General features: G+C 40.4%; 1 protein-coding gene across 1 annotated transcript in view; it reads right to left on the bottom strand.

Moving 5' to 3' along the window:
* The window catches only part of SYT3 (synaptotagmin 3), a 402,879-nt gene that overhangs the window by 19,219 nt on the left and 370,310 nt on the right, over positions 1-13,350 (bottom strand). The window contains exons 9-10 of the mRNA XM_082273899.1: positions 9,773-9,902; positions 5,779-5,908 (exon numbers count right to left, since the gene is read on the bottom strand). Of these exons, the coding sequence (XP_082130025.1) occupies positions 5,822-5,908; positions 9,773-9,902 (217 nt within the window). The 3' untranslated portion in view covers positions 5,779-5,821. The remainder of the gene's footprint in view (positions 1-5,778; positions 5,909-9,772; positions 9,903-13,350) is intronic.

Raw genomic sequence — 13,350 nt, 5'->3', positions numbered from 1 at the left:
GAATCGATGGTCGACCTGAACCGTTCGATCATCCCTAGTCACAAACACATACCAGGGGGAAAGCAAGGACATCCTATAGTAAAGTACAGTTAAAACACCATTTATTTACCAACTAAAGAGATGCTCACAAACAATAAAAAATTAGAGCATATCACAGAAGCCCACTGGCTCTGCGAACAGAAATAATTACATCATCGCTCCACCCTACATATGTTTTGTCCAATGGGACGTATTCCAGGGGCAACGGAGTCTCTAATCTTTCTGTCATTAAAGTGTATGGGCTCGGAGGCTAAAGCTAGCCACTCACAGGTGGCAAAAACAACAGCAGGAATCAGCAGGTTCCTGCCACTGTCATTTGCAGCAGGCTAAATCATTTGTGCAAATGGAGCCTAAGTCTTTTATTTTGCAACAGAATCAGCTGTCCCACAGATGTAGAAGTTAGTGGGTGGAGACAAATTTATTTAACGCTGACAGGGGTGCCAACAATGGTCAGCTTGTTTTTATGTAAAATCATTATCTCAAAAAGAACAAACCCACTGCTGTAACTGCTTATAAAGTGTTAGCTGGACTTTGGCTTAAATTTGTTAGTATATATAAGTGTGCTAGTTTATCTAACATCCCCTTGCCCCAGACTGACAATAGGGCTGTCCAAAGGTGTCTCTGTTGTGCCTTCATCCAGGGTGGGGGCACTCTAGTACAGGAGGCGTATTACTGGAAAAATCACCAGGTAAAAACAGAGGGGGAATAAAGCTCAAATAAATCAAATGCAGCCACCACATCTATTGATTGTTAACCAGTTAACGACCGCCCACCGTTATACTGCGGCAGGCAGCCACTCCCAGGCGAATCGCCGTACATGTTCAGCACTCGCTCTCAGGAGGCTCCCGCTCGTCAGTGGGGAAGCCGATGCAGCAGGCAGGCGGCTACGATTCCCGCCTGACACCCACGATCGTTCCTCGCTGAGAGAGAAGGACGGTCAGCTGTTGTAAATACAGCCGACCGTTCTTCTCCCTGGAATGATCACAGAGCCCCTGTGATCCTTCTATATAGGATTACATGTCTCTATGGTCATTTCAGAAGCCACGCCCCCTGACAGTTAGAATCACTCCCTTAGGCTTACATTTAACCCCTTGATTACCCATAATGTTAACCCTTCCCTGCCAGTGTCATTAATACAGTAACAGTGCATATTTTTAGCACTGATTACGGTAGTAATGTCACTGGTTCCCCCAAAACTGTCAAAAATGTCAGTCAGGGGTCTGGTCTGTCTGCCGCAATGTTGCAGTCCCGCAAAAAAAATCGCAGATTGCTGCCATTACTAGTAAAAAAAAAAAAAAAAACAATAAAAATGACATACATTTTACCCGTAGTTAGTAGACGCGATAACTTTTGCACAAACCAATCAAAATACGCTTATTGCGATTTTTTTTTACCAAAAATATGTAGCAGAAAACAAATTGGCCTAAACTGTTAAAAAATTTAGATTTTTTAAATTGTTTTTAATGAGAATGTCATATAGCAGAAAGTAAAAAATATTGTTTTTATTTTTTCAAAATTGTCGCTATTTTTTTGTTTATAACGCAAAAAAAAAAAAAAAAAAAATCGCACAGGTTATCAAATACCACCAAAATAAAGCTCTATTTGTGAGAAAAAAAGGACATAAAATTTTGTTGGGTACAGCGTTGCAAGACCGCACAATTGTCCATTAAAATAATGCAGTGCCGAATCGCAAAATAGGGCCTGGTCAGGAAGGGGGCAAATCCTTCCGGTCTTAAAGTGATTAAACTGCACTATATTTTATTTTTGGTTTTGAAGGTAAATACCGCTTTAAGCTAGAAGAGATTTTTTTTGTAATTGTATTTATTTATAATAAAGAAATAAAGGAGGTATTACAATACAACATTTACAAAGTCTGATCCATTATAATCAAGATGCCAACATATAGTTATTACATCCATTAAAAGAAAAAAAAAAAAGAAAAAAACATATATAATTTTTTAACATTGATAAATAACAAAGGTTTCCTATTTGACTTGGACCAATCTATGCCAACTATCCAAATTCTCCAATGCCTCTAGGGTTTTTAATTTTTTAAAATATCAAGAAAAGAAAGAAAAGAGAAAGAAGAAGAGAGAGAAAAAAAAAGGGGGGGGGTAAGGAAAGAGAAAAAAAGGGGGAGGAAAAGGGGCGAATTTATAAAGAAAAAAGGGAATTTTCCATAACTAGTTCCACACTTGTATTGAACCCCGCATAGCTTATCTTACCAAAGCCCATAATATGGGGACCAAAAAAATGATCATTCATCATGTCTAGAACCCGCAGAGTGGTCTCAGATTAAACGACCATGAGTACTTCTTAGTTTGAAAATTTCTCCTTTTTCTCCCTCCTTCCCTTCTATTTATAAAATAATCCTTCTCTCCTTTTGTATCCCCACTGTGGGAACTCATTTTATACTGATCTCTACGATTCCGTAAACAAAGCCTTCCCTTCATTTGAAACTATAAACTGATTCCATATTGCCCACTTTTTGGTATTTTGTTCATGTCGACCTTGTGCTGTCAGGATCAAATCCTCAAACTTATTTATTTCCTCTATTTTATTCTTCCACATATTCATAGTCGGAGGGTTGGGGTCTCACCAACGTAAAGGGATGCAAGCTTTTGCGGAATCCAGAACGTGACGTATAATAGATTGTTTATATTGTCTACCTGATATTTCTGGGACATGAAAAAGAAAAAATACAATAAATTTTTGAGATACCTCCCGTATTTGCCTCCAAAATCCCTCTAACCTGGAGCATTGCCAGAAGATGTGTAAGAAAGTCCCTTTTTCTTCCTGACAACGCCAACATTTTTCTGATGTTTGTGGTGAAAATGTATATAGGCGTGTCGGTGTATAGTACCATCTGGATAGTAGTTTGTAATTTGTCTCCTGAATTTGTGTACATATAGAGGATTTGAACGTAAATGTTATTATATGTTGTAGTTGTTTTGGTGTAAATCTACATTTCAATTCTTTCTCCCATCCATTGATCCGTTAAAGTAATGCAGTGCCGAAACGGGCCTGGTCAGGAAGGGGGCAAATCCTTCCGTTCTTAAAGTGATTAAACTGCACTATATTATATTTTTGGTTTTGAAGGTAAATACCGCTTTAAGCTAGAAGAGATTTGGCAAAGTTAAAAATCTCTTGCAGGGCAAGCAGCCTATTTGTTTTTAGTAAATCATGCCCACTGCATGCTGATTAGATGCATCTCCAAGTATTTCACATTTTTGGGACACTGTTATGAAGAAAAACCTGTGGCATTAACCAAACCAGGCTTCAGCCAATAAACCTTTTTTACATAGGATACATAAAGACGGCAGGAGGTAGGCACATAGCTGAAAACAAAAGCTATATCAGTGAAGTAATTAAGCATAAATAAATAAAATTGCAAAGTTGTTTTCTGCATAGTGTTCATTTTCTTAATGTTTAAAACAACAACAAAGCATATTCTAACAAAGAAAAACTAGAGAAGAAAATAAACACACATGCCCACTGGGAAAATAGAAAACCAGTACTTTGAAAACCACAGTGTTTTATTGTTGTACCATTTATACTGTTGCATCTGTGTTTTAGAAATAAACAAACATTTATTACAAAGGATTCAAAAGCACTAGTGTTTATGTAAATGGATTCAATGAATAATGACCCCCTGTGATGAAGTTGGAAGGGTGAAACGCGTTGGGCGTGGCTACAGGGCAACCAGAGGTGACGTTAGAGCTGGGACATAAGTGATGTATCGAAGAGGCTGATAATGTGGGAAGGGGGGTAGTAGGGGGTTGAACCTGGTAACATGGTGGTGAATGCCCATTATTGCTAGTCTGAGTGAGGTGGCAGAATGAAGGAGATGTTGATGGATTGATGCACTCGGAGAACAATCTTGTACAATGCGCTGCGACAAAATGCAGCATTTCTGCGTGTTATCACGACTCGCTCAAGTGCAGCTTCGTATGAAAAGTGAACTGTGGATGGCCTTGTGCAGAGCAGATGACCAACCAGTGGTTACTATGTAGTAGGGTCGGCTGGGCGCGAGATCCAGAAGGCAGCGGTAATCACTGTAGTAGCGATGCCTACTACAGTGATCTGCCGCTTCCACAGGTATGGAATAGGCATACTTACATACATCCAAGCTGAACCAATATACCTATGCAATAAAATCCATACCTGGAATTAAGCTTTAGGGCAGGGATCCTCAAACTACGGCCCTCCAGCTGTTCCGGAACTACACATCCCATGAGGCATTGTAAAACTCTGACATTCACAGCCATGACTAGGCATGATGGGAATTGTAGTTCCTGAACAACTGGAGGGCCATAGTTTGAAGACCCCTGCTTTAGGGCTTTATACCCATGACTGAAGGGGGTGTACAACATGCATGGAGCATAAATAGCTAGCATAAAGGAAACCACAGGTAGAGGGTACAGACGCCCACTGTGATAAATGGCTGTATGCTGTTATACAAGGGTTTATGATGGCGCATGCAGAAACTTGCGCCTGGGCATGGGTGTATAACCCTGGATGAAGGCAGTCTGGGTCCAATTTTGTATGCTTGTGCGCATGCGCAAGTTTACGCACGTGCCAGTGTAAACCCTTGTATAGCAGAGGAAAGCCATCAATTGCAAACAGTGGCTGTACGTTCCATCTGTGGCTCCCCTAATATGCCAATTTTCTTTCTATGCACACTGTAGACCCTCTTGCAGTTATGGACATTAACTCCTTATTATTGGCAAAAAAGGGACCTTGTGCAAACTACTTTTTCTCAGGATATATATAGGGACAAGTATAAAGACTGAGGGACCGTTCACACCACAATTTCTGCATTCTGGATACGTTTCTGCAAGTGTGTTTTGATGCGTTCCAGTGTTTTTTTCCCCTAATTTTTTTCTTCATCTCAACTGAGGACAGTTGGGGACGTGTGTTCCAGTTAATTTTAGATCTGTTTTGCTGCAATTCAGATGTGTTACATACAGAACATATGTAACATGTTCTACTTTTTTTATTTTTTGTTTTTTACTTTTGTTAACTGCAGTGGAACGCACGGCACTGATGTGAACTAGGGCCATTGGAAATTATAATAAAATCTCTCCAGCTGTTTTTGATGCAGGATAAAAACACACTAGACCAGTCCTTAGTGCTAAAATAGTAAATGCTCTTAGAAACAAAAAAAAAAAGGTATTCCAAACCAGTATAACTAAAGGCAAACCTTTTTTTTTAAGTTTTGGATAGAGAGAAGATGAATTAGAACACCTGTCAGTTTTAATTGCTGTCTGTGAGATGCCCCTTTAATATTTGTCCTGTTTACTATTGGTATTGAAAGTGAAAGAAAATCCTATATGTTGGGTTGTCCCCAGAAAAGTAATAGAGGGGACAGATTCCAATGAGGACACTAGTTCTGCTAACCTGGGGGTCCCCAACAGATTCCCTTAATTTGCAGGGATTTCCTGTTTGGCTATGGGACAGCAAGTGAGAGGACATCTCCCCAAAATGTGGCAAAAATAAACCTTACAGGGGTTATAACCGTCCCTTAATCAATCCAAAATAAAAAAAATTAACAAATTCTACTGAATGATGGTGATTGCACTCTGTAGATCCAATAGTATGAACTCTATATATATATATATATATATATGTATAGTCAATAGTGTGAACACTATATGTATAGTCAATGCTATGAACACTATGTCAAAGATGTTTAATAAAGAGAAATGCTCATTAAAATAGTACATTTCAGATACTTACAGCTCTCCTGATCTGTTTCTCTCTCCCTCGGTAGTGGAGATGACTAATCAGACAGTGTATTGTCCACTATTATACTCGGCTTCTCCCGTGGCGGGGAAGATTTTGTCACAAAACTTGTCAGAGCTTTTTCCTGCAACAAACAAAAACCACCGGTTTCACTAATATGTACATAATATGTACAGTAAAATAACCACCAGACTAAACTACATGCTGGATTATGGAAAGAGGTCTTTCATGGATTGAGAGCCAGCAGCCATAAAAAGTGTTGGCTAGTGGCTCTCAAAGTAGGGACATTTACAAATGTATACCTGTACCAGGATCCAGGTTTGCAAATGTTATGGCGCTTTTCCACTGCATGGAACCGAACGGTTCGGCTCGCTTTTGTGCTTTTCCACTGCTGGTACCGCATGGTATGGTGTAGGAACGGTTCGGTACGGTACGGTACAGCGGCGCTTTTCCACTGTATGGAACCGAACGGTACAGCTCTCAAAAACAGTACCACCTCGATTGTGGTTCCAAGAGGTACCATACCCGGTACCATAGCCCACAATCCTTTGCATGCAGTCACTACTAGCCACTGATTGGTCAGAGAATCCCACCCACCCCGTTGTTATACCACCCACTTAACTTTAGTACTACTTTAGTGGAAAACCATACCGTACCATACCGAACCGTTCCAACACCGTACCATGCGGTACCAGCAGTGGAAAAGCAAACCGGGCCGAGTAGAGCCGAGCCGGTACTTGCAGTGGAAAAGTGTCATTAGTGTACTAGAGAAATTATTAGCTTACTGTAACTAAACATATACTATAGTTTACCTCTAGAGTAAAGCACTCAAACAATTTCTCAAGTAAAAAAAAAAAAAAGTATAAAGCATAACTTACAGTATGTAAGGAACAGGAGCATGGCTAAGTAGTTCAGCCAAGAACCTTTATCAAAACTGATGAAAAGTGCAGAAGCGGTGATTCATGCTCAATGACATAGGGATTGTTTTACTAAAGGCAAATAGGCTGTCCACTTTGCAATGGGAATTAACATTTTGAAAGGGAATATACCCTTAGCTTAGGGAACGAGGTAAAGCTCTGATTGCTTCCATCATTCAATTATGTGCAAACAAAACTACAGGTTTTTTGTTTTTTTTATGTTTCTTGCACATGATTTGGCACTCTTAAATTCTCTTGCAAAGTGTTATCATTCTCATAATGTCCATATTGGAGGTTGTGGGGGGCAAAAGCCCAGGTTCCAGGACAGAAAATGAAGAGGTTTTTTGGTTTCATTGGATTTTTACTCCAAACCTTTTCTTAATAGTCATCTTACTGTTAAAGCCATTACACGTCATGGGACACGTGATACTACATACGCCAATGAGAAGAGTCTAGAGCAGACTTTCTCAACTAGGCTTCCATGGAACCCTTGGGTTCATTCAGCAGTGATGAAGTGACTTCTCACCTACACTGACCACCAATACTAGGGGGGAGGGGGCAATTTTCTTTTGACCACCAATATAAGAGGTCACTTCTACACTGACCACTAATGTACAGTATCTCACAAAAGTGAGTACACCTCTCACATTTTTGTATATATTTTATTTTATCTTTTCATGTGACAACACTGAAGAAATGACACTTTGCTACAATGTAAAGTAGTGAGTGTACAGCTTGTATAACAGTGTAAATTTGCTGTCCCCTCAAAATAACTCAACACACAGCCATAAATGTCTAAACCGCTGGCAACAAAAGTGAGTACATCCCTAAGTGAAAAAATTGGGCCTTTAGTGTTACAAGGGTCAGGTGTGAATGGGGAGCAGGTGGGTTAAATTTGGTGTTATCACTCTCACTCTCTCATACTGGTCACTGGAAGTTCAACATGGCACCTCATGGCAAAAAGCTCTCTGAGGATCTGAAATAAAGAATTATTGCTCCACAGAAAGATGGCCTAGGCTATAAGAAGATTGCCAAGACCCAGAAACTGAGCTGTAGTATGGTGGCCAAGACCATACAGAGGTTTACAGGACAGGTTCCACTCAGAACAGGCCTGGCCATGGTCGACAAAAGAAGTTGAGTGCACGTGCTCAGCGTCATATCCAGAGGTTGTCTTTGGGAAATACACGTATGAGTGCTGCCAGCATTGCTGTAGAGGTTGATGGGGTGGGGGTTCAGCCTGTCAATGCTCAGACCATATGCCGCACACTGCATCAAATTGGTCTACATGGCTGTCGTCCCAGAAGAAAGCCTCTTCAAAAGATGATGCACAAGAAAGCCTGCAAACAGTTTGCTGAAGACAAGCAGACTAAGGACATGGATTACTGGAACCATCTCATGTGGTCTGATGAGACCAAGATAAACATATTTGGTCCAGATGGTGTCAAGCGTGTGGCGGCACACAGGTGAGGAGTACAAAGACAAGTGTGTCATGCCTACAGTCAAGCATGGTGGTAGGAGTGTCATGGTCTGAAGTTGCATGAGTTTTGTCGGCACTGGGGAGCTATAGTTCATTGAGGGAACCATGAATGCCAACATGTACTGTGACATACTGAAGCAGAGCACGATTCCCTCCCTTCGGAGACTGGGCCACAGGGCAGTATTCCAACATGATAATGCCCCCAAACACACCTCCAAGATGACCAGTGCTTTGCTAAAGAAGCTGAGGGTAAAGGTGATGGACTGGCCAAGCATGTCTCCAGACATAAACCTTATTGAGCATCTGTGGGGTATCCTCAAAAGGAAGGTGGAGGAGCGCAAGGTCCTTTAACATCCAACAGCTCCGTGATGTCATCATGGAGGAGTGGAAGAGGACTTCAGTGGCAACCTGTGAAGCTTTGGTGAACTCCATGCCCAAGAGGGTTGAGGCAGTGCTGGAAAATAATGATGGCCACACAGAATTTTGACACTTTGAGCCCAAATTGGACTTTTTCACTTAGGGGTGTAATCACTTTTGTTGCCAGCGGTTTAGACATTAATGTGTGTTGAATTATCTTTTGAGGGGACAGCAAATTTACACTGTTATACAAGCTGTAAATTCAATACTTTACATTGTCGAAAAGTGTCATTTCTTCAGTGTTGTCACATGAAAAGATATAATAAAACATTTACAAAAATGTGAGGGGTGTACTCACTTTTGTGGGATACAGTATGTTTTTAAATATTTTTCATGCACAGATTTGGTATTCTTGCTGTAAATTCACTTGCAAAGTGCAATTTCCTTTGCAAAGGGAACAGCCTAATTGCGTTTGTTGAATCAGCTACATAGTGTCCATATTAGAGGTTGTGAGGGGTATGGACCAAGATTCCAGGACAGAAAATTAGGGAGGTATTGTGGTTTCATTAGATTTATACCTAAATATTTTTTTTTAATAGTCATCTTACTGTTAAAGCTGTTACATGTCATGGGGCATGCAAAACTACATACGGCAAAAAAAAAAAAAAAGGGTCTAGAGCAGCCTTTCACAACCCTACTTCCATGGAACTTTGGGGTTTTATCTATAGTTGATAGGTGTTCCTTGAGCAGTGGTGAATTGATTTCCCACCTATACTGACCACCAGTGCTGGGGGGGAAGCAATTTTCTATTTACCACCAAAGTAAGGGGTCACTTCTACACTGACCACTAATGATAAGAGTACACCACTCTACCTGTATTAATACTTATATTAATTTTATTTCAAAATTATTACTGAAGGGTTAGGGAAGGGGTAGGACATGATTAAAACAAACATCTGCCATGGGTTTCAAATATTGTAGATAATCCACAGTCTTTAGGCTTTTGTTTAAAACTTTACACAAATTTACTTATATTTAGGTTACAATATTGCACTTGGTTTTTATAATAATTTTAGACAGTGGTTCCCTGAAACTGGATTATTACTTTGGGGTTCATCCATAGTAAAAATGTGGAGAAGAGTGGTCTACAGACTTTAGAAGTAGTGAATCATGTATCTTGGAAAATAAACTGCTATCTGACATTGTATTCTAAACAATTTAATCTGGGATCATTTACCTCAACCAGCTGATGCCAGTGCTCAATGGGCTTTCTAGGGTTTGCCAGCATCTCAGTCCAGTGTTCTCTGCCAGGCGTGTCTGCGTCACTGCCCACCCGGCACATCCCAATGACTTCATTATGACCTATACTGTAAAAACATATACATAAAAATTATGCTCCTTCCCATCAGGGAAACAAGTCAAGACATTAAAAACTTTCTGTGAAGCCCAAATTCTTTGCATATTGATTTTCAGTAGTCTCTCCAGCTGTACTGTAAATCTTGCACAATTGTATGGGCTCATGTCCTGTACTGAAATAACTTACTCTGATTTAACTAAATGCTGTAGGATTCCCATAGTCTACATTAGAAGCTGCAGCATGTCAGAGAGAGCCTGCCTGATTTCCTGGCTGGAGGACGTCCAGCACCTTCTAGCGCTTTCACCAGCCTTACTATCCCTGGCTTACTCCTTATAATAAATTGACTTCAATCAGTATGCAGTCTCAGTATCACATGTGGGTGTTACCTAGGGCAGTCTGTCTAGTTATGCCCACTTCTCCAAATCGACACCCACCAATTTAGGTATTCTGTTATTTGCATACCTTCCCCAAGAGCCAGCCAACTGCTTGCATTGGGGCTGATGGCTCTTTAGAGGAGTACAGGCATACCCCGTTTTAAGTACACTCACTTTACATACACTCGCGAGTACGGACACAGCCTGGTCAGCTTGGCATGGCATTACTCCCAGTTTTTAACATTGGCGTCTATGGGAAATCTTGGTCAGCTTGACATGGCCCTACTCCCAAACCATAAGTGACAGGGATACCAAACTTGGGGAGCAATGTGAGGGGACCCAGGACTACAACATATCCTATTTGTGGCTAGCCAGCTTGCCTAGGAAATTAAAAAAGGTATTGCTTCACTTTAAGTACATTTTCGTTTTACATACATGCTCTGGTCCCATTGTGTACTTAAAAGCTGGGCATGCCTGTACTGAGTAATGGTGCTGTGATGTTTTCAAGAAGCTATATACAACACCCTGCCACCCCCTCCCAGCAGCCATGACCTGCCATTGCATAGAGAAGCACAGAGACCCATTGGTGACATCACTATAATAAGGTATATAATAAAAATGGAAAGGCTTTATTTAAAGATGTAATTCCCAACTTGATGGGTAATAAGTTTGAGCTATCTTAGAGACTGCAATGAACCAGCAGAATGGTTCTTTATAGATATTAGGTGGTTCCACAGGTGAATGAAAGTGTTGATCTCTCTTTGGAGAAATGGGCTGCCACCTCATTGGTGTGACAGAGCCGTGGCTTTATCTAAAAAGATATTGGAGTAGGGAGAGAGAAGCGCCCGGTGTCCCGAATAAGGAAACTCTTGATGAAAAATATACAGTAATTAATTTTTGGAAATTAAACATTTTCAGATCGAAGCAATGCTTTGGAAGGGGGGGGGGGGGGTAATTGTCTCTCCCTTCTTAAGGGCTAATAAACAAACATAGATAATGTATAATCAGTTTTTATAATGTGTTATATAGGTGTTATGCTACAACTGAGCAAAATATATATACTGTACAGGCTTTCCTCATTTAATGACCAGGTTCTGTTCCAACGACTAGGTTGTTAAACAAATTGGTCGTTAAATGAGGAGCCACAAATAATCAATATTTTAAGCATTCCTAACTACTGTACTATATTCTGAAAAAAAGGTCTAAACACAAAACTCCAACTCAATAACATTGTTTTAACATGGATAAGTACAGAACACAAAAATATAAACAAAAATCCTGTACTGTACTGTACAATACAATGATGTACAGTGCCCAAAAAGCTGGTCGTAAGTCTGAGCGATCGTTAAACGTGTAAGTCGTTAAACGAGGAGTGTCTGTATAGCAGAACATAAACATTTATATAAATATACACAAGGTATAATAAAATCATATAGGCTAGGATAGAGTGAATAAAGCATATGTAGTGCCTGTTCATGTCGTTATGTGTAAAAGCCTCAAAATACAAATGAAGATCTTCTAAATATGGATGATAATATTAAACTATGTACATAAAAGAATATATCAGTTCATAAATATTACAATTTATAAATATAAACTGTATACAGAGAAATTCATGAAGCTAAGTGCATGTAATATGAAAAATAAAATGATCAATAATCACATGTTGGCTTGATCTGTATATGTTTTACTTCCAATAAACAATGATATTCTTACCTTGTCCTTATTCTGTAGACTGGGTGCTCCTCTCTCCCTGCTCAATTATTTAATTGAGGGGGGAAGGAAGGAACCAGAGATGGCAAAATCTAAGCACAGTAAACTTTATCTTAAAGGTTTTTACTAACGACTAAATTGTGAAAAGTGTCACCCAGAGCCACTCAATAACAGCTGTCATATTTCTATTGGTGGAAATGTAGCAAAAGTGTGTTCATGCTAGTAAATGGAATGCAATCATTTGTGCGGGTTACCCTATTTGAATTAATTTTTGACTGATGGGCTATTTTTGGCCCAAATAACAAATTGTCATTGGGGATGTCTGCCATGCACTTACAGTAAGCCGTACATTTCTTACTAATGCAATCCCATGCAGAGCTGTATTTATTAATGATCGACCGATATCGGTTTTTCGTTGCCGATACCGATATTTTGGCCATTTAATATCGGTATCGGCCGATATTTTTGTACATTTCAAAAAAAAAATGTTTACATTTTTTTTACTTGACAGGTACTGTTGTGGGGGTATCTGGGGGTCTAAAAGACCCCAAACCCCTCCTCTGCACTTAAAAGCATTCAAAACACCAAGTTTGGCTGTAATTTTTTTGAATCTGGCGCTGAAAACCCGGAAGTGATGTCAAGACATCACTTCCAGGTTTTTACATGGAGACCTGATCAGAGCCGAATGCGGCTTTGATAGGGTCTTCGGCGGCCGTGCAAGCTGGTTGCCCGGGCCTCCCGGTGGGACGGGAATCCCCAGGTGAGCCGCGGAAGGTGGTGGGAGGGGGACGGGGGGGCGTCCCATCCCGCTCCTTGTAATGACAGCCAAGCGGCTTCTCAGCCGCATTGGTTGTCATTACAAGACAGCCGACCGTCGGGTATGGACACCGGTACCGGGGTGATGCCTCTAGCTGCAGGCATCACTCCGGTACAGTACTTTCCCGAAATATCGGCAATATCGGTAACCTCAGGGGCCGATTCCGATATATCGGGGAAAGTGCATATCGGCCCCCGATACATCGGCTTTGCCGATAATCGGTCGATCCCTAGTATTTATCATACTTATGAACACATGGAAATTAGGTTATTACTGAGGCACAGCACTTAGGACGTGTGTTTTCTCTTTTTTTTTATGTTTGTTTGGCCACCTTCAGACACATGTAGATAAATGCAGCTTTAGATATAAAGAATTAGTGCAGAAATTACCGGAAATAATTACTTAAGCAATCTTCATTATTCTGTGCAGGTTATTAAAGTGTGGACTTGTGCTACCCACAGATACATAAACCACAGGGCTTATGGACCCTCCTAGTGCATTCTGGTTTTAATATTTCTTTGCCATCATGCAAAATGATTGGTGATAAGACATTT

The sequence above is a fragment of the Pelophylax lessonae genome (genome assembly GCF_965119305.1).
Source record: "Pelophylax lessonae genome assembly, chromosome: 12".
Lineage (NCBI taxonomy): Eukaryota > Metazoa > Chordata > Amphibia > Anura > Ranidae > Pelophylax > Pelophylax lessonae.
Note: the sequence above shows the minus strand (reverse complement) of the source record. Positions and strands in the feature narration are given on the sequence as shown.